Source organism: Cryptomeria japonica, chromosome 7, assembly GCF_030272615.1.
Source record: "Cryptomeria japonica chromosome 7, Sugi_1.0, whole genome shotgun sequence".
Classification (NCBI taxonomy): Eukaryota; Viridiplantae; Streptophyta; class Pinopsida; order Cupressales; family Cupressaceae; genus Cryptomeria; species Cryptomeria japonica.
Genome location: NC_081411.1, coordinates 431,309,905 through 431,332,095, shown reverse-complemented (window position 1 = coordinate 431,332,095; position 22,191 = coordinate 431,309,905). Strand labels below are relative to the sequence as shown.

Below are 22,191 nucleotides of genomic sequence, written 5' to 3'. Positions count from 1 at the left end.
AGACAAATCAATTTTATCAAAATGTAAAAATAATCCACAAATAATATAAACTTAGGAGAATCAAACAAGATTTTTCTTTATCACATTACAACTTAATCAAATGAACAGGAAGACATCAAGCCAACCTCAAACAAAGAAGTTTGAATATTAATCAAATAAAAAGAACCCACAAAACAACTTCTACTATAATGCTTGAATTTTGTGTCTAAGACTATGTAAGATTTTGTGAGGGAGTTATAGAACAAGTTTTACCTATACTAATTACTCTTCTTCTAAATGAAATCGACACATTAGAGGATCAATTAAAAGACATAACCATCTTCGCTCTAAGAATTTTTGTCAAACCAATACCTACAACCCTTATACCATCTCTCCACTTATTATTATCTCACCCACAAGAAATTCAAAACCAAACTAACTATTCGCTTGCTCACCCATAAAAAGTGCCACTTCACTTTTTGTCATAAACATTCTAATCATTTATCCATGTGAAAACACATACACACAATTTCTATGTATATAAATTACACTCATACACTTAAATTGTTTTAATCGAAATAAATTAATATTAAATCTTAAATAATTACCAATATTAGTTTTTAGATATAATAAATTATCATCAACTAGTCACTAGAAGTATGTAGAAACATGTTGAGTTACTTTAGGCATTGGAAGTAGAAGTTTCATTGTTTCAAGGGTTGACCGAGGTCCCCAGGATCTTAAAATCCTTTCGACCACAAATAAATAAATATCAGAACTAAAAAAGCCTGCCATGTTTTCGTGTCATTGTCTACGCAGGGCAATATCCAGGTGATCAGAAACATAGGATTTTCAATTACATGTATTCCTTCTATGCATGCATGACGGTTATATTTAATGATATAAGGTAGTTTGCGAGCAAAACATTTCCAAAGTGATAAAAGCGCGAAAGCAGTATATTCCGAATTACAGGGGAACTGAGAGAAATCAGAAGATAAGAGAATTGAGTTGAGTTGAATTCAATTGTGAATGAATGGCAGAGCAGCAGGAGATGTTGATGTCGTTAGGGCAAGCGGTCATACCCGTAGTTAACAGACTGCAGGACATATTTGCGCAGCTGGGAAGCGCCTCCACCATTGATTTGCCTCAGGTGGCGGTGGTGGGAAGCCAAAGCAGCGGCAAGTCGAGCGTTCTGGAGGCTCTGGTTGGTCGCGACTTTCTTCCGCGTGGCTCCGATATTTGCACTCGCCGCCCCCTTGTCCTTCAGCTCGTTCAAATTGCCGCCCCCCGGAAAGACAAAGACAACGAAGATGCCCTCGCCCACGAATGGGGTGAATTTCTTCATCTCCCCGGCAAGCGTTTTTTTGATTTCGCCACCATTCGGTCGGAGATTCAGGTCCGCCTTTTATTTCTACATGCGAATTTGCTACAGTTCGATTATCTTTTGCAAAATATTAGTCAGACTAAAGAAAGTATGTCAGTTATTTTTAAGCATCGACTATTCTTCTATTTTCGAAGAAAATAAGGCATTTTTATAATTTGCACAAAGCAATGGCGCTGATATGCACGTTCGCCACAATTCAAATATTTTCTGCAAACTATTAGTCACACTATATAAATTAGGTTGGTCAGGGATCTAAGCATAGAATATGCTTTTTAATTTTTAATTATTTGGAGCAAAGAATGTTGCTGACTTGCAAATTTTCCACAATTCTCAGGGATCTAAGCATAGATTATGCTTTTTAATTTTTAATTATTTGGAGCAAAGAATGTTGCTGACTTGCAAATTTTCCACAATTCAACTACCTTCTTCAAAATATTAGTCAGACTAAATAGATTATGTCAGTTCAGGGATCTCTAAATCTCGACTCTGCTTTTTAATTTTGAAGGAATAAGGCATTTCGATTATTTGCAGCAAGCAATGGTGCTGATATGCTAATTTGCCACAATTCAATTATCTTCTGCAAAATATTAGTCAGGCTAAATAAACTATGTCTTTCGTGTATCCTTGAGCATAGACTACGCTTTTTAATTCTACAGGAAATAAGGCCATTAATTGTAACAAATAATGGTACGGACATGTAAATTTTGCACAATTCAATTGTCTTCTGCAAATTATTAGTCAGACTAAAGAACTCAGCATCGTGAAGCATGGATTTTGATTTTTAATTTTGAAGGAATATGGCATTTCCATTGTTTGCAGCAAGCGATGATGTTGATATTCAAATCTGCTTCAATTTTAGTTTACTTCTGCAAAATATTAGTCAGACTAAATAAATTCTGTTGGTTAGGCATCTTTAAGCAATGACCATGCGATTTAATTTAATAGAAAATACGGCATTTCCATTTATTTGCAGCAAGCGCTGGTGCTGATATGCAAATTTTCCAGAATATAATCATCTTCTGCAAAATATCAGTCAGACTAAAGAAATTATGTCAGTTTAGGGATCTATAAGCATTGACTATGATTTTTAACATCAAATACAATAAGTTATTTCCATAATTTGCAGTAAGTAATGTTGCTGGCATGCAAGTTTGCCACAATACAATTATCTTTTGTAAAGTTTTTGTTAAACTAAAGAATAATGTTGGTTCAGGGATCTTCTAGCATCAACTCTGCTTCTTAATTTTAAACTTAAAGAAGATAGGTATTTGATATTTCCATAATTTGCACAGGCAATGGCTCTGATATGCTATGTTCCATGGAGTCTTAGGATGGGGGGACCAAGAGCCTAGATTTGGTTAATAGGGTATGACAGTGGTGGGGTGGCAGTGCCACCATCCTGCCACTGCCACATTGCTCTCCCAAGCCCAAATGAAGGCCTTTGAAACCACAAATCTTCATGGAGTACACCATTTTCACAATTTTATTACTATATTTTTTGCAACAACAAGTCCTTCCTATTTCCAACTCGATCTTCATTCTTTAGAATTTTTTTTATGACAGGCTAGGGTGTGGCTGGAGCCCATAAACCATTAGGTTGAAATTACTGGCACAAACATTAAGAAAACATTTTTTTAGTTGAATGATACGGTGTGGGGGAGGGGGTGAGGTGAAGGGTGCGTCTGGGCATTTTTGGTGCATTATGGAGATGTGATTGAGTCTCTTGAGGGTCCAAGGGATGTCTTGAAGTCTCTGAAATAGGGAGACATCCTGGAGACGCCCCATGTAATGTCCCCTATTAGGTTTATGCCTGTTTTAACCATAATTAATCTATTTCAATATACTTATCTTAAACTAAATTGATTAGGAAACAAATCTAGCTCAAAATGAATCAAATCTGTGATATTCCATAGTTTTAAATAATTTATCAATTATTCATGAATAAATTGTCAAGCCACCAGACTAGACAATTAATTCTATAAATAGATAATTAATTGTATCATCCATAATTCTTAATGCAAAATTCAATCCTTGTTTATACTCCAATTTTAAGGAAGAAGGAGATGACTATGTTGCCAAGCGCTTGGATACCAAACTCAATAGGCTCCCTCAAAGTTTACAGATCCAAGACCTTACCCTATCTTGGGACTATGCCCTCAACGTTTACGGGGCGCTGATCCCCACCCTATCTTGGGAATCATCTTATTGGCTGGATTTAGACTTCCCCTCTTTGAAACAACTCAATCCCATCTTCTTAAATATTGACAGTAGTAGCAAGAATGAATAGTATATGCATATTTTCTTTAATGTTTATTTAAGAGTTCTTTCTGATTTTTCAATCTCATATTATTATTTTCTGATATATATATATATATATATATATAGATAGATATGACTGCCATACATATTGCAATCTATATTAATATTACTATTAAATCATGCATAAGAACTTATCAGGCTTCATATATTACGCATACATATTAAGCACATCCCCATGCATACCACCAAGAACAAGGATGTTACTGCCTGTAACTTAATAGCAGTTCTGATCTGAGCTGATCAATATATATGACTGCCATACATATTGCAATCTATATTAATATTACTATTAAATTATGCATAAGAACTTATCAGGTTTCATATATTAAGCATACATATTAAGCACATCCCCATGCATACCACCAAGAACAAGGATGTTACTGCCTGTAACTTATAACAGTTCTGATCTGAGCTGATCAATGGTGATGTCACTAGATGCTTTTGATTCCTTTCCTTTATATCTCTCAATGTGAGGGAGAGGTCACACCTCTTCATCATGTATGCCCTTTGGCAAGTGACACATCCTTTCACCATTAGCACCCTTTGAAAGAGTGCAACTCTTCACTGTTTCTGCCCTTGGAAAGGGACACACCCTTTTATAATCAGATCTGCATTTCTTATTTAAATCAGATCTGCACGTCTGATTGCCAAATTATTCCCCTCTCAAATGAGGTTCTCTTCTCCCTTCTATATCTCATGTTTGAGGGAGTCGCAACTTTTCATTTTATGTCTTTTGACAATTCATTAACTTAATTAAATTTTAATTATATTCTTTTATATTTTAATTTAATTTTTAATATTTTAATCTTATTATTATTATTCATTATTAAATTCTATTTCAAAGTGGGGACGTTACACCCCAGGTATGTGGTGGTGGTGGCAGAACAGTGGGGGGATGTTTCCTCCAAGCTCCTGCTTCTCAGGGACACCGCTGCCCTAGAAATTTCTAGTTTAGGGGGGGAGGTACAAATCCCCATGAAACACTGCTGATATGTAAATTTGCCACAACTAATTATTTTCTGCAAAATATTAGTCAGAGTGCAAACTAAAGAAATTATGTTGTTTTAGGGATCTTTAAACATTGACTATTCTTTTTAATTCTAAAGCAAATAAGACATTTCCATTTATTTGCAGCAACCAATGGTGCTGACATGAAAATTTGCCACAACATAATTATCTTCTGCGAAATATCAGTCAGAATAAAGAATTTATGTCATTTCAGGGATCTTTAAGCATTGACCATGCATTTATAAAAAATAAGGTATTTCCATAATTTGCAGCAAGCACTTGTGCTGATATACAAATTTGCTCTGCGAAATGCTAATCAGACTAAAAAAATTATGTCAGTTCAGGGATCTTTATGTATTGATCATGCTTTTAGTTTTGATTTTAAAGAAAATAAGGTATTTTCATAATCTACAGAAAGTAATGGTGCTGATATTTACCATTTTAATTATCTTCTGCAAAATATCAATCAGACTAAAGACATCATTCTGGTTTAGGGATCGTTAAGCATTTACTGTGCTCTTAATTTTAAAGAAAATTAGATATTTCCATGGTTTGCACCAACCAATGCCTGCTAATATGCAAATTAAGTTATTTCCATAATTTGCACAAAGCAATGGTGCTGTTATACTATTCCATGCAAGAAAATAGCTAATCTCATTTAAGCATTAATAATGATTTTAATTTGATAAAAGACAAGTGTGGTTTGCTGTGCTAGCCATTTGGTTTCTGACCAGCACAACACCACACTAGCAGACACATAATTTGGAGCAAGCATTGTTGGTAGAATACTATTCTATTCTAATGCTCAGGAAATTAGACATATGAAAAGATGGGGAACAAGATATACCAGTACTTAGAGATAAAATTCCTTTACCCAAGAGTTATAGTTTTGCTGGATCCTATGAATGAAGATAACTAGGACCCTCTACATTGCTGGGATAATTTTAGAGTTTTATAATAGAAGAAAGAATCTCCAAATGGAAAGGAAAGGTCATTTCAAAGTCCACAATGTTTGGCACCCTTGGGACACCCACATTAGCTTTTGCAGTGTAATGAAATAAATGATGAACTAAATTATTCGAGGCATTATTTTATAATAGAAGAAAACTTAATAAATGGAAAGAAAAGGTTCTTTAAGGTCCATTAGTCACATATAGGGTAGATGGATGATGGTACACACTTTTGTATAGTGGGGCACTTTGACTAGGTCTCATATAAAAAAAATGAACCAATCCATAAATAATAACTTATATGGAGTGATTGGCTGAGGCTTGCACATCCACAGAGTAGTTTTTGCAGTGAAAAGAAATATAAGATAGTTTGAAACTTTGAAGCATTACGGTAGTTCCCTAACTAAGCAATCTTGGGGTTAACTATGATATCTAAGCTTGTGAACTTGCTAAGCAATGATGGTGAATATACTATATATGTGCATGCACTCTAGTCACATGATGAGTAGGGCTAATATGTAATATGAATCTTATGCATTGACGCTTTTGGTAAGATCTGTATGCTTTCTTTCATCTCAAGTTGCTTTTTATTGTGCAGGCTGAGACAGAGAGAGAAGTTGGAATCAACAAGGGTGTATCTGATAAGCAAATCCGGCTGAAAATATATTCACCACATGTCCTCAATATAACCTTGGTTGACTTACCCGGTATAACAAGGGTTCCGGTGGGCGATCAACCTTCTGATATTGAAGCTAGAATCAGAACAATGATTCTGTCCTATATTAGGCATGAAACTTGCATTATACTAGCTGTTTCTCCTGCAAACTCTGATTTGGCAAATTCAGATGCACTTCAGATGGCAAGAATGGCTGACCCTGATGGTAAGCATAACATGTATGTTCTTTGAACATGCATTCTAGCATGGTCTCACTTATCTTTAGTAGCGGAACCATTTGAATGAATGGCTGTAGTTATCTTTTGTTGGTGCATTGCAATACTTTACAATGATAATTTTTGATGCAGGGTCTCGGACAATAGGTGTGATAACAAAGGTAATATTCTCAAAAGAGTCATAAAAGAGCTTTGTATTTATTTGGTAACTAACTACCTTTTGTCTGAGATTCTGATGTATTCTATGAATATGTAAACATCCTGATGCTCTTCATAAAGTATCTACAAGTTTTAGAATATAAATGACATCTAGTTTGGATTTTCTTGCAGCTGGATATTATGGATAGGGGAACTGATGCTCGGAATTTTCTTCTTGGAAATGTTATTCCACTTCGACTTGGCTATATAGGGATTGTTAATCGAAGCCAAGAGGTATGTGCTTATTTTTATATTTTCGATTTTGCGAATGTGCTAGTTATGTTAAATACTAAGATTATTTCAATTATGCTATGAAAAATTTCACAACATCAATATCAGTGTGATGTCTATTGTTTTTCAAATATCACATATTTGGAGCATTTATGTTTTTGTTGAATCCACTTTCAGACTATAGGAGAATTCATTCCCTGTGAATTGTTGTATGCACGATATGGCATTAGCTGTATATCGATTCTTTCTGTGGATCTGTGGCTTTGTGGGTATTGGTTTTGAGATCCTAGATGCTATTTTCTTGATCATTTTGAAGAAAAGATAGTTTGCTCCACTGCCTTCCAAACTAATAAAATCTAAAGCAAAAAGTGGATGCCTTTTACTTAACATTAAGCTAAAGTGTCTCTATCACAATTGATGCTGTTATAATGTTCAAATTGTTATAGGGAATTCCTGCACACACCTAAATGGTTGGTCTTAGGACTACAAGTGTATGTTTAGAATACATGCTTCTTGTTGGCTCTCAGAACTGCTGTTCCATTCTCCTAGATTTATCTCTCAGCTCCAAGACAAGGGGAACAAGGTTGCACTGGGCAAAGGTAAGATTCATCAACAAAAAATGGACAGTTAGTGGCCAACTGATGGGAGAGGGTAACTCTTCTTTTTCAGGCTTTGCTAAACCTAGGAGGGTATAGCCTGAGTCATATTAGCACACTTGAAGGGAAATGCAAAGATTGCAACTTACGCCTTCACTAACCATTTCCTATGGCAGCCACAAAAACTCATACTGGACCTCATATATAGCAAATTGAAATGAGTGTGCATGTGCAACTAAAGGTATGTACTAGTTTGCATCACCATTCATGAATCCTCTTTATTTTACATACACGTGCTTCCTGGAAGCTACATGTTGACGTGTTTTTAAGGCACCTCTAACATAGAATAAAATACCAGAGTATTTTACCCTCTTGAACAAAATCACCTCAGATGCTAAATATCTGATCAACTAAGACGATTCCAAGGTTTCTAATATCAGTTCTTGACGTGTGGGTAACAGTGTAACTCAATGGCAAATGCGATTTTGCTGTATGCACAAAGGGACTTACGTAATTGTCCTTGAAAACTCAAACTTATCATGAATGGAATAGGTTTGCCAATTTTTTCAAATGACTTAAGATTTTGCAATATAAGCTCTTGATCTACTTCTAACAAAGATTTTGAAACAAAATGCAAAAAGGAAAAAGGTTTAGAAGTTCTATTCTAATCCTATCTTAAACCAATAATGCAAGGGATAACAAATGGCTCGATGAAATTCAACTAGGCTAGGTATTGTCATCAAGGAACAACTCTACACAAGCTTAGTGCAATAATCTAAGGTAATTAATAGATGTTCAAATTCACACTAACAACACTAACACGATCAACTCGATGCATATCAATGAACAAGCACAAATTGAAGTTAAGTTCAAATTTGATTCCAGTTGACCACACAAGGCAAACTTACAATTAGCAAGAAGCTAACGGTATGGATAAAATGAATTTCATGTGGATGCACTCAACAATTTCTTTAATTCAACTAAAATACTTGAAACAATTTCTAATCTAAATTTGGAGGTATGAGAACCACACAATGCCTTAAAATCTCAATAAAATCACCAAACTTCAATGATTAAATTCAATCTAGCAACATATAGGCAACACTTCTTAAAAATATCTCTCTTACAAATGAGAGGCAAAGGGGTTTATATAGGGGGTCTCCAACTGAAATGAATGGCCAAGATTCATTTGGAATCAAGGGCCGAGATCATGCCAACGTTGCCCTAATTAGGTTTTACATAAAAAAGTGGAATAAAGAAAAGAGGTCCAAACGGGATGATGCCTAGTCAACAAGTAGGGAATCTTCTAGAAGATTTCGGCTTGCATCCCTCTCTCTAGCAGTATACTCAACGAATCTAGCCAAGACTGAGTTGAGATCCTCGATTGTAACATTTGGTAGACCTTCCTGCTGCAAATTGATCACATCCAAGGCATCTGAGCAAGCATCGAAAATGCTTTCCCAATTTGCATAAGCTTATGTAAGTTGTTGATGTGAATCATCCGAGAAACCAGGTTACCTAGCTGATTCTTCCTTTTGGATTCCAATTGTTTGAAGTAAATAAACTTCAATTTCTCCTTCAACTGTTCCAAATTCAAACTGTTGGAAGCATGGACATCTTGTCCCAATAACTCTTCAATAGGTGCGAGGATCTTAGAATGTATCTCTTGAATTGATCCCTCCATCTCCATGCACTCTTGCTTTGCATGATCAAACACTGATTTCCTCATGGCCAAAGAACAATACCATCCATGGAAATCATACACATTACCTTCCCGAATAACTCCCTCTCGGATAAATGTAGTAGAGGAATCCGCTTTAACACCTTGAGGCGAGGAATAGTCTTTACTTGCATCGGTTGGAAATCTTCCCATACTCCCTCCAAGTATTACATCCTAAATATGAGCATCATAGTCTTATCATATGCTGGGATGAACTAAGCTAGGAAATCATTTGCTTGCCTTGAAACATCTTCTATCCATTTTCTGACCTCTTGATATGTATTCCTCATTGCCTCATGAGCAAAGGGGGATCCATGAGCAATAGCAATAGGTGAGACAAAGGTAGGATCCTCACGTTTTAGGGGATTCAACCCTACAATACACTCCTTGAGTCTCCTGTTCTCAATTTCTAGCATCTCTTTCTTTTCTTCAACCTTATTGAACTATGCTTCAATTGCATTGGCGGTATCGCTCAACTCTTGGAACTCTTGCTGCTTCGTAGTAGGTTCAAGGTCAATTATGGCAACCTTATAATCCATAGGAGTGATCACATCTCTAGTCTTATAACCTGTCGGTATAGCCACTTGTGCAATGTGTGCTCCTGTATCATCTCTAGTAATCTTAGAGAACTTCTTCGCCTTCTTCTTCTCTTTATCCTTGCCAATCCGGGCTAGGAAGTCATCAATATCTTCAGTGAGCTGCACCTCTATCACTTTCCTCTTCTCCATGCTGCTCAACAACCAATCAGGAACTGTAGAGAATTCCATCCCATCTTCTAGTTGTTGATCTTCATCAAGTCCTCACAAGGCTGAAATAACCTCATCATTTGCTTTATCCTTAGTCAAATCCACCACATCATTGCCTAGATGGACCTCAAGATGAATTGTGGGAGATCTTGGCTGCTCTTCATCATCTTCATGTGGTGCCGATTGTGCTGATGCATGTACATCCTATTCATTCTCCGATAGGATTTTCATGTCAGAACCTTGCTCGGGCTCATTGTCCTCTGTCATATCATTCTCCTTCACGGATGCGGAACTCATGGTAGATTGAGGAGTGTTAGACTTATGTTTCTTGTGCCTTAACTCATGGCTAACAATCTCCTTGTCTTTCGTTTGTGATCCTTCACGCATACCTTTCCTCCTTTTAGGAGCTTGATCCTCCTCATCATTGTGCATTCTAACATTGCTTATTGTCCTTTCATCATCATTGAGAGAGAACTCATTTCTCATCTTCTCATAGGTTAGGGTGACCTTTTGTTTTCTCAACTCATTAATTTGCTTGTCCACCCATTCTTTGGAGCATTCATTGACATCTCTCATCAAAATACTCAAATCTACCAACTCAAGCCGTGACCAATTAGGCAGTGGAACAGGTTTTTCTTTCTCCTTTGCATATTGCGGATGAATGTGATCCCCATCATCTTTCACCTAGTTTGGAATAGAGAAGAAGTTACACTTCCTCACGAAGTCTACTGACCTTTGAGACCATATCTTCCTTCTAACTCCGAGCTCATCCATAAGATTAGCCCAATAAGCCTCGATGTCAATCCTGTGTGTAAACTTCCCTCCCTTAGTTGTTAAGATTTTCTGAAATGGATCAAATCGATCCCTGGCTCTATAAATTACAAGGTGAAAGAATTCCAGTTCTTCAATAACTGTCTCTGCTGCTGTTGCAGTGGGGCATACTTCCATCATCTTCCCAAGTGTGATAGGAAAAGTGATCCCTTGCCTTTGTTTTGCCTTCTGGATGCAATCAAACTGAGAGAGCTGCCTTACTACCTCAAGTAACACTATCTTGTTTGTCAAATACCTAGGAAGCTTGTATGTTTCGGAAATGAATCCTTGAATCCTTAGGTATGTGACGGTATGAAACTGAATATACCATGATCCATACTTCTCAATGAGTGACATTGCCTCCTTAGATAAGTGTTTATGTATTCTGCCTTGCAACAACCGCGTGATGTACATGGTGAAAGCATTGTTCACCCTTCTATATTGCTCTATCTCATGCAGGTGGAGCTATGGACAGCACTCATACACCTTGTATTGTCTTGGCATGTTTCCAACTTCTCCCTTGCATATCAATCCTTTGTAAACAATCTGCCTCACTAACATGTAGACTAGGTAGGAGGTCATGTAGAAAGTCCTCGTCCTTTCCAAACTCCTCAATTGGATGTCTAGGTTGTTGCTTATAATCTTTGCCTGGTCGATCATCACTGTTCCTTTGCTATCTCTTCAATAAAGTAATACATCCATGTCTCAAATAGCGTGCCTTGAGGTGCTCCCATGACTCAGTTGAGTAGAAATATTTTAATCATTGTGCTCCTCTTTAAATTCTGAACATAGGAGTCTCTTGGGTAACTTAGAGTGGTGACACCTTGTCTCAAGGACCCACTTGTTATTGATAACTATCAAACATGATTCTGATCTCTTTTCAAATTTAGCTTGACTGTTCTCCTTGGTTCTCTCTTGCATGTCTTGATATCTAGGGATTCCAAATGCCTCGCCAATTGACTCTTTGACTAGGTATGCAAGCACCAACCCCTTAGGTGTCTTGATCGTTCGGGTTTGTGGATCATAGTGCCTTGCACACTCAACCATGAGCTCGTTGCATTGAATAGATGGTCGAAAACTAGTTGCGTGGTAAATTCCACTCTTCATAATGTTGACCACCGAGGGAGATGGTAGATGATGTTTCGTTCCATACAATATCCGCTTCATCCTCTTTCTATCCAGGTACTTGTTGTGACGTATTCACACATCGCCCCATTGCAAATGGGGACCCCTGCTTTTTGCTTTCTTGGAGATAGTTTTCTTGGCTTAGTCTTCTAGGTTCTTGGTTATTAATCTTTGCATTGGAGAGTTGCCAGAGAGATCATTGGAGATAGCAGGGTCTGCTTGAATTCAAATGGGTCAGTAGGTGATCCAGGTCAAGGTCACTGTTGAAAGTTTCCTCTTAGTTAGGCCTGGGTCTTGCTTCTAGGGTTGAGTCTTGATTGAGTTTGAGGAAGTCTTTGTATCATGCTATGAATCTTGCCTTTTGAGGCCTCTGTCATTGAGTTAAGGAAGTGAATGGAGGTATGTGAGCAGGTGTTCTCAAGGATTCTTCCCTTTGAGGGTTTGAGATTGGTCCAGTTGATGAATGATGAAGTTCTTTTACTTCTAGGCATTGAATGATGTGAAACTGACCAATTTATCCTTGGAAAAGGCCTAACGACCAAGCCTACACTTGAAAACTTGAGAGTTGAATAAGAATTTGAGCACAAATGCAAAATTTGCTCCTGAGCCTTCCAAAGGGACAGGAGCGAATCTTCCTTAGCTCCCTTTTGACTCCTATTTTGGACAAAACCTTTGCTTTAAGGCGTGGATTGGGAGGAAATTAGCTTGAATTAACCTTTTGGATGCCTTTGATCAAACTTAGACTTGGAAATTTGGAGAAAAGGTTATGAATTTGAGCATTTTTGCAAAATTCCCTCATGACCCTTCCAAAGGGTCTAGAGCGAATTTCTCTAAAAAACCTCTTTTGCTTCTAACATGGGTTAAAATCCTTGATTCCATGCCTTGACTAAATGAGAAATGACCTATTTATGCCTCGTGAGCATATTCAAACAAGATTGGATGATGAAAATGTTAGGAATTTGACCAAGATGACCAATTTCTCTCTTGACCCTTCCAAAGGGTCCAGAGCGAATTTCCTTTGATCTCCTTGTTTAGGTCAAAATCTTTGGTGTGATTGAGGCAAGGTTGATTCATTCATACCTTTGAAGTGAGTTGCAACCAAGTGAGATGAAGTTCTATGAGGAATTTGAGCCAAAAATATGAATTTCACTCTTGACCCTTCCAAAGGGTCCAGAGCGAAATTCCTAAAGGGGTATGTACCTTCCAGGGGTACACAAGTGAACTTGTCAATAGTTGCCTTTTGATCCCAAATTTGAGCAAAGAAAACCCTTAGGATGCCTTCTTAGCATGGACCAAGGTTAAAACATAAGTAAAATGAAGGATAAATTGAGTGAAAATATGAATTTCGCTCTTGACCCTTCCAAAGGGTCCAGAGCAAAATTCCTCTTTAGGTCCTGTCCTTCCAAAGGTACCTAAGTGAAATTGTTAGGATGCACTTTTGATTCAACATTTTGACTAGGCGCCTCCTTAAGGTGATTTGTTAGCATGTTCTAAGGCCAGGACAATGTGAATGAGGGTGAATTTTGGATGTTTAAATGATATAAAAGACTAATTCCTCAAATTCGCTCCTGACCCTTCCAAAGGGTCTAGAGCGAATTTCCTTGGATCTCTCTTCTTGGTCTTAATTTGCATTATAAACCTTGTCCCTAGGGCGTTATTGAGAGAGAGTTGATGTGTACAACAAAGTGAAGTGAAGAAAAGTGAGGGATTTGTGTTGCAAATTTTGCTCCTGACCCTTCCAAAGGGTCCAGAGCGAAATTCCCCAAATAACCTAGTTCCTCACTAGAAACATTGAATGGTGGTCATGCATGGCAAAGAAAGGATTCAAAAGTCAAGTTTAAGATGAAGCCAAGTGAAATTGAATGTTAATTGAGCCTAAGGAAGAAATTTGCTCCTAACCCTTCCAAAGGGTCCAAAGCGAAATTTCCTAAAACCTCTATTTGCTCCTTGTTTGACACCAAGATCTTTGTTCCTGTGGCGTGGTTGAGAGAGGGTTGGTGTATACTTGCCTTGTGAAGTGATTTGGAGCAAAGGAAATGATAGAATTAAGACTAAATCACAAATTTCGCTCCTGACCCTTCCAGAGGGTCCAAAGCGAATTTCATTATAGGTCTTGTCCTTGGAAAGGGTCTAGAGCGAAAATCTCATTATAGGTCCTGTCCTTGGAGGGGGTCCAGAGCGAAAATCTCATTATAGGTCTTGTCCTTGGAGAGGGTCTAGAGCGAATTTCATTATAGGGCCTGTCCTTGGAGTGACTAAATCACAAATTTCGCTCTTGACCCTTCCAGAGGGTCCAGGGCGAATTTCATTATAGGTCCTATCCTTGGAAAGAGTCCAGAGCGAAAATCTCATTATAGGTCTTGTCCTTGGAGGGGGTCCAGAGCGAAAATCTCATTATAGGTCCTGTCCTTGGAGAGGGTCCAGAGCGAATTTCATTATAGGGCCTGTCCTTGGAGAGGGTCTAGAGCGAATTTCATTATAGGGCCTATCCTTCTAGAGGGTCCAAAGCGAAATTGATCCTAATGCCTTCTTGTTAATGGTTTGAAGTGAAAAACACCATGTTAGGATGAATATATCATAAGTGCTTGACACCATTTTTTTTTGTTTGTTTTTTGCAGATCAACAAAATCAAGATGGAGGAAGATTAGGCCGAGACAGGGGCGACCTCTTCAAGTTTCATCATCATGAAGGACACTTCAAATGCATGAGAGAAGACTCAAAGTGCTTCCAAGTTGAAGGACTTCAAGTGTTAGAACTATCCTTAAGAAGATCACAAGATATCAGAAGAAGGATCTTACAAACATTTTAAAGGGAGATAAGATGACAGAGAAGAAAGAAATACTTGACAATGAAGAGGCCTCATCAAACATAGGAGAGTCAAGGAGAGCTACATCATTCATTAGGTACATCAAGGATGAAGGAAGATCAACCAAAGTCAGTGCAAGGGTATGTTGAAGAGGCAAATAGTTTCAGAAGAGTTAATCAAAGTTAAGCTTCTCATCGAATATCAAGAAATACTAAGTTCCTTGAGCAAGCACAAATGCAAGACAAGGTGGCATCCCAGTCATTGTTCCTCCAGTTAGATACGTCCACATCAGCATGTCCAGATTCAATGTACTTGACTCACCAGTGATGGCACAAACTTCGAGGCACCTACCCCTGACATCTATTGGTCCACACTCATGAAATGTAATTTTCTCATTGGCTAAAGGAGTTTGTTGTAACAAACCCTAATTAGGGTTTTCATCTTGTAATCCTAGCTATTGATTGTAAATCAATTTGAGCCATTGAAATGTAAAGAGCTCTCCATATAAAGCATTGGCTCTTCATTTGTAAGGGTTAATAGTTGGTAAATAGTTAGTTAATAGAGGTTAGAATAGCTAATGGTCAATAGTGAATTGAATAGAAATTAGAGTAGATTAGGAAGAGAAGGCAATAAATTGTTGCTTTGATTGTAAATGAACTCCATTTTCATTGAAGATATGGTGAAATATGTCGTTTCTTTCCAATATGCATGGTTTCTTGTTGAATCTTCAGTTTAGATGATAAATGATTAGATTAAATGAAGGAAGTTACTGAATGCACTCGCGTGAAATCCGCCTAGCCCATATCACTAGCCTCTTACTGATTGTAAGTGCGCCTTGCGTGGTGAACTGGCATTGAATGAACTTAACCTCGAATTGTTATGCGTCTATTGTTCATGCATTAACTTGAATGGTGATCAGTGTTTGATGGTGATGATTTGAACATCTTTAGAACTACCCTAGAAGATCGCACTGAGCTGGTGTTGAATTGTTCAGTTTGATGATGAGACCTAGCCCTGTAGGACTCCACCTAGTCGTTCAGCTATCTTCTTGCATTCTAGGTCTTAGAGTGGACTTTCTGAACTCTTTACCTTTTGCTATTTCTTTATTCTCTATGGTGAGTAGTTAGGACTCAAGTTCCAGCAGATTAAATGTTCAGGCATACAAACGTAAGTCCCCTTGTGATTCTAGCATAATCACATCAGACCAAATTGAGCTTTTCCACACGTAGAGACCCTACATATAAGAACCTTGGAGTTATTCCGACTGATCCTTAGGCAAATCTTCAACATTCGGATAACTTTGTTCAAGAGAGGATAAGATACCTTGGTATTTTATTCTATGTTCGCATGTGCATAAAAAACACATCAACAGTACTCAATGTTGGAATATCCAATTTTCTTCTATTTAGAAGATATCTGCGACTTCGAGTAGTATCCTTCTTGTACATTCTTCAATTGAGTCTTCCTCACAGCTATCCTCGCTTTAGACATAGCACCTGTATGAAACTGGAAGTCAATAACCTCATAAAATAACTGTAATAGTTAATTTTTAGAATTACCCTAAGGTACTGATTTTCTAATAATTTTCATACTTGTGAGCTCATTAAATAAAAAATTGAACAATATGTGATACAAATTCTGAAAATGTGGGAATTTCAATCAAAATAAGACATTTCACCTTCCAAGAACCTGAATTTCAGACTTAGAACAAGTCTGATTTTGGTTACTTAAGTTTGAATACACCTCTTTAAACTCAGAAAATGGGGAATTTGACTCCCAAAAATGTTGTCTCAGGTCCGATTTTCTGAGTACAAGGTCTGAAAACACCTCTACAAACTGAATTTCAATGGCTGGAAACCCTCCCATCGGGACTTTTTACTTTTATGCCTTAATTTCATGGTGGAAAAATGTTTTCCATCGGGACTTTTATGATTGTCACACTCTAAAATCCTATACTTATCAAATTTTATAATTTTGTGTAGTGGAAATTCTATTTCCATTGGGACTTTTAAAATTTTGTCAAGATTTGAGGGGTGGAAAACAAGAGTCCATCAAGACTTTGTGCAATTTTAACTTATTTCACCTCCTAGGAGTGGAAAAACGACTCCTATAAGGACTTTTGACACTTGTGCACAAAAATCACACCAATTTGCAACATTTTGGACACATTACGTTCACATTCTAAAGACCAGTTGCAACCTCAACACTTAGAAAAACTTAGGATCACTTTGACATTTTAATCTCTCTTAACGCTTTGATCCTAATGACTTCAAAACTCAAAATTTAACATTGCTTGCACATTGAAGACCTCTAGACATGATCGCATAAAAGATGAGACTCAGGCATTGAAAGCTCAAAATTGCGACCAGATTGCCAAAAACCCTAAACTAACAAAAGTGGAAAGCAAGGAAGAGGGGGTCCTCATTTGTGATGGGGTGATGTGTGAAAAGGTCACAACACTACACTAGCATAATCCTTTGAAAGTGTTTCAATTTGAGTTCACCTAAGATTTTGCAGTGTAATGTTGGACTGTACTCGTTAGTAGAGCCTATCAACTAGTCCTAAACTGAGATTGAGAACATAAATTACATTTTAATGAAGATATTGATACTTGTAAAAGAGGAAAAATTCCGATTTTAGCTAAAATTTATTTGGTAAATAATTTTCACTACTTCCACATTATGATTGAGTTAGTTTTGTACTGTTTAAGAAATTAATGCAACAATCCCTAAAATACTTTACACTAGTACTGTGGTTGTGGGTTTGTGAGAAAAGTGAGGAAAATGCCTCTATGAAGAAACCGTGGTGGAAGAAATGCTGGTGTGATAGAAGAGGGTTTTAGAGACCTCTAGAGACAAGTTTAGGCATTGCAAGAGGAGTTGATATTAGGGCATGGGAGGAAAGTGAAGATTAATTTGAAGAAGAAGACCAGTTCGAATGAGAACAAGAAGTAGCCAGAGATCCTGATGAGGCTAGGTTTATGAGGGCCATTTCCAAGATTGGAAAATGGCCAAAGATTGAAGTTTCCAAATATTCTAGAAATCTTAATCTAGAAGAGTTGATTGACTGGATCAATGATATGGAAGAATATTTTGAGTATGAAGAAGTGGGTGACCATGAAAGGATCAAGTTTGTGAAGACCAAGCTATAGGGCCATGCGAGTATTTGGTGGAAAGAAGTTCAGTTAGAGAGAAATAGAAGAGTAAAAGAGAAAATAACCAAATGGGATCGAATGGTGGACAAATTAAAGAGATAATTCATTCTTGTTGACTATGAGCTTGATTTGTTGAAAAATTTGCAAGGGTTGAAGCAAGCGGGAAAATTTATCAAAAAGTATACAGAGGAGTTCTATCGAGTCTTGATTAGAATAGGCCATTCTGAGACTAATAAGGAGAAAGTTGTTTGTTACAAAAATGGGTTGAGGTCAAGTATTTAAGAAGAGTTGAGTTTGGTAAGAATGTCTACTAGTGAAGATGCATATCAATTTACTTTGAAGGTAGAAGAGAAGATAAACAGAAGATTTGAGAGCAAGCAAAATAGAAGAGGTCGTGGTGGAAAGACTGGTGGACAGTCTTATGGAGGCTGAAATGAAGACTTGAAGAAGAATGAAGAATCTAGTAGCAATCAGAATCACAAGGGAAATAATTCCTACCATCCCTGTGATTAAAATAATGGAGATCAAAGAAGAAGAGGAAGAGGACGAGGACAAGGAAGAGGAGGCTTTTGTGGAACATGATTTCAGTGCGGAGAAGGACATAGAGCTTAGGAGTGCCCCCGACATCAAGGGAGGACAAATAGAAGACCTGAGGGTAATGCGTGAGTTGCCCCTGTAGACGAAGATGTCGAGTCTTCACATTTGGAAGATGTAGAGAGAGGAGAGGTCCTTGTTACTAGAAGAGCCTTGTTGAATGATGAGAAAGAACCAGCCCAAAGGAAGAATTTGTTTCGCACAAGATGTAAGTGTAGTGGTAAAGTTTGCAATGTTATTGTAGATGGTGGTAGTACTGATAACCTTGTTCAAGAGGAAATGGTTAGTAAATTGAAGTTAGAAAGAAGAAGGCACTCGACTCCCTATCGAATTGCTTGGTTGAATGGTTGTATGTTCAAAGTCATTTGGAAGAGTTTGGAGAAGTTTCAAGTTCATTTGACGGTTTGTAATGTCCTTACTTTGAAATACAATTCAATAGTAAATAATAATAATAAAATAAAAATAAAAATATAAAAGAATATAATTAAATATAATTAAATTTTAATTTAGTTAATGAATAGTGAAAGACATGAAATGAGAAGTTGCGACTTGCTCAAACGTGAGATATAAAAGGGAGAAGAGAACCTCATTTGAGGAGGATAATTTGGGGGATCACAAGTGAAAAACTGATTTAAATAGGAAGTGCAGATCTGATTGTGAAAGGTTGTGTCCTTTTCAAAAGGCAGAAGAAATGAAGAGTTGCACTCTTTCAAAGGGTCATAATGGTGAAAGGTTTTAAATCTGCATTGAATGGCTGTATGTTCAAAGTCATTTGGAAGAGTTTGGAGAAGTTTCAAGTTCATTTGACGGTTTGTAATGTCCCCACTTTGAAATACAATTCAATAGTAAATAATAATAATAAAATAAAAATAAAAATATAAAAGAATATAATTAAATATAATTAAATTTTAATTTAGTTAATGAATAGTGAAAGACATGAAATGAGAAGTTGTGACTTGCTCAAACGTGAGATATAAAAGGGAGAAGAGAACCTCATTTGAGGAGGATAATTTGGGGAATCACAAGTGAAAAACTGATTTAAACAGGAAGTGCAGATCTGATTGTGAAAGGTTGTGTCCTTTTCAAAAGGCAGAAGAAATGAAGAGTTGCACTCTTTCAAAGGGTCCTAATGGTGAAAGGGTGTGTCTGTTGCCAAAAGGGCATCCATAATGAAGAGGTGTGACCTCTCCCTCACATTGAGAGATATAAAGGAAAGGAATTAAAAGAATCCAGTGATGACCATCGATCAGATCAGATCAGATCAGAACTGTTATTAAGTTACAGAAAACAGCAGCCTCCTGGTAGTGGATTTTACAATTTACAGCATCAAGTGAAGAATAGAAAAATAAATTGATTGATCATGTGGAATTGTTTATCATAGTAAAATATCACCACTATAACATCCATCACACAAAAAGAAGATAATGGAGATAAAAGAAACATGTTCAAACAATCATCACACTCATCCACCAATTATTATCATTTTGCGAGGAAGCTTTATCAGTTTGATCATCAGAGGATGATTATAACATATTAACATACAGTAAGAAATTCGTAGAGCAATATAATAGTGACTAACTTTGGATATCCTAATTAGAAATTCCATATCCAATTGTGCAAGGTTATTATCAATGCTCCAAAGGGTAATATATATTGCCAAGAAATTCATATCGCTGGCCAAGGAATAAGCGATTAAGGCATTAAACAATCCATATCAATGTTACCATAAGAGGAAATCCAATTATATGATCTGTTAGTCAAACAAACTTAGCATCGGTTCATATTAATTACGACTAAGACATTACAATGGACGGCAATTATCTAAAGGGGTGTGATATCATTAATGATTATCATTGAGACAATTTTCTATGTTAACAGGAAGGACAAGACATGACCCTTCAAGAAATGGCTATTCCAAAAGGGCACGACCTTGGGAGATAAAGGTATAAAAGGAGTATCCAACATCAAGTCAGAGGCATCATGGAATTCGTTTTTTTATTTGCATCTATGTCTAGTAATGGTTCTCTCTCGGAGCAATAGCCTTATTGGCATGGATTCAGGTTGCATATATTCAAAGACAGAAATCTGGAACAGCACCATTACACTTGCATATATTCATAGCAAAAATCAGAAACAGCATTATGGCATTATTGCTACAAGTAACAAGGAGAAGGCTCATAGCATATTGCACATTGCCATATCAGGAATAGCACAGATAGCTCCCTAATTGCAGATCGCAGTAACATACAGATAAGATTTCCATTGCATAATCTTCAAAGAAATATCAGAGACAGCAAGATAATCCATCTTAATCATTCAAGGTTGTACATTGCAGATTCATATATGAAGACTCTCATCACATCAAATAATACTTGAACATCATGTTGATCTCAATAGTATAATCAGATATAACTATATAGCAGATCATAATTATCATTCTCATAAGATTTATTAAGGAATCTCATGTTAGATAAGTTTTTTAATTAGAAGAAGTCTCTTGCAATTGATTTGTGAGTCGATAGTTCCTAATTCCAGAGAATTTACAAAAAAGGACATTACAAGTGGTATCAGAGCATGATCTTGCCAGCCTGTAGGGTAAGGATAAAACGATTATGCATTCTAATCAATGGGAAGGGATATATTAACTTCGTTCAAAAATATGGCAACAACTAAATGACAATGACAAGACAATATGAGAGATTGTTAAACATACATGTATTGTGCGAAGAAGACAACCAAGTATATAATATATACACTAGCTTAAGAGAGAATATTATATGGAGATCTAAGGTGAAGTATATGAAGAGTTTGTAATAGGCTTTTGAGAAGAGATTGTGGATGCTTTATGACAATCTTATGATCAGGTTATAGAAGACTCTATAGCACATTATGGAAGACTTTATAGCAGATTTGTAGAAGAGTTTATAGCAGATTTGTGGAAGGGATTTATTGTGAATTATGGAATAACCATCACCCCAAGACATGTATCTAGTCCTGGTTGGATGTTCCTACCTCTTGTGAGCTAAGTGATGAATTGGCCCAAGAGATGGTTCTGGTCCTGATTGGATGCTCCTGCCTCTTGTGAGTAAAGTGAATTGGCCTAAGAGATGGTTCTAGTCCTGGTTGGATGCTCCTACCTCTCATGGGTAAAATGATAGATTGATTGGCCCGAGGGTGGTTGAATGTTCCTGCTTATTGCACATCGCCATATCAGGAATAGCAAAGATAGCTCCCTAATTGCGTAACACCGATTAACACACAAAGCAATTCACAGGGCAGCCAAACACAAAATGGAGGAATTAGTTCCACAAATCAGCATAGTGAAAATGAAAGGCAGCCTATAACAGCAAGGTCAAACACCATTCCTAGGCCTTTCCAACCCACTTCCTACAAAAAGAGGCATTATAGGCTACTCATGAAACTCCTCAACCATTGGTGGACGAATTAAGGAATGCATATGCAGAGTATGAAACCTTTTTGGAAGCCATTAAAAACAATTTAACCTTCAATGACTTCATGGATTAGAAGAAGAAGAAGAGGGGTGGTGGAAGAGCTGATCACAGAGAACCAGCAATATAGAGGGACCTTCAGCAGGCATTAGGCAAGGTTACACTTGCTCATTTTGATGGGAGTTATAAGTGTTCAACTAGAGCTTGGGTACAAAAGTCAGACAACTACCT

General features: G+C 37.0%; 1 protein-coding gene across 2 annotated transcripts in view; it reads left to right on the top strand.

Moving 5' to 3' along the window:
- Positions 1 to 675: 675 nt before the first annotated feature.
- The window catches only part of LOC131030399 (dynamin-related protein 3A), a 62,625-nt gene continuing 41,109 nt past the window's right edge, over positions 676 to 22,191 (top strand). The window contains exons 1-4 of one of the 2 annotated variants that reach the window (XM_057961210.2): positions 676 to 1,375; positions 6,239 to 6,521; positions 6,664 to 6,692; positions 6,862 to 6,963. In XM_057961210.2, coding sequence (XP_057817193.1) covers positions 1,013 to 1,375; positions 6,239 to 6,521; positions 6,664 to 6,692; positions 6,862 to 6,963 — 777 coding nt within the window. In that variant the 5' untranslated portion in view covers positions 676 to 1,012. The remainder of the gene's footprint in view (positions 1,376 to 6,238; positions 6,522 to 6,663; positions 6,693 to 6,861; positions 6,964 to 22,191) is intronic. The other variant, XM_057961211.2, reaches the window with a different exon arrangement.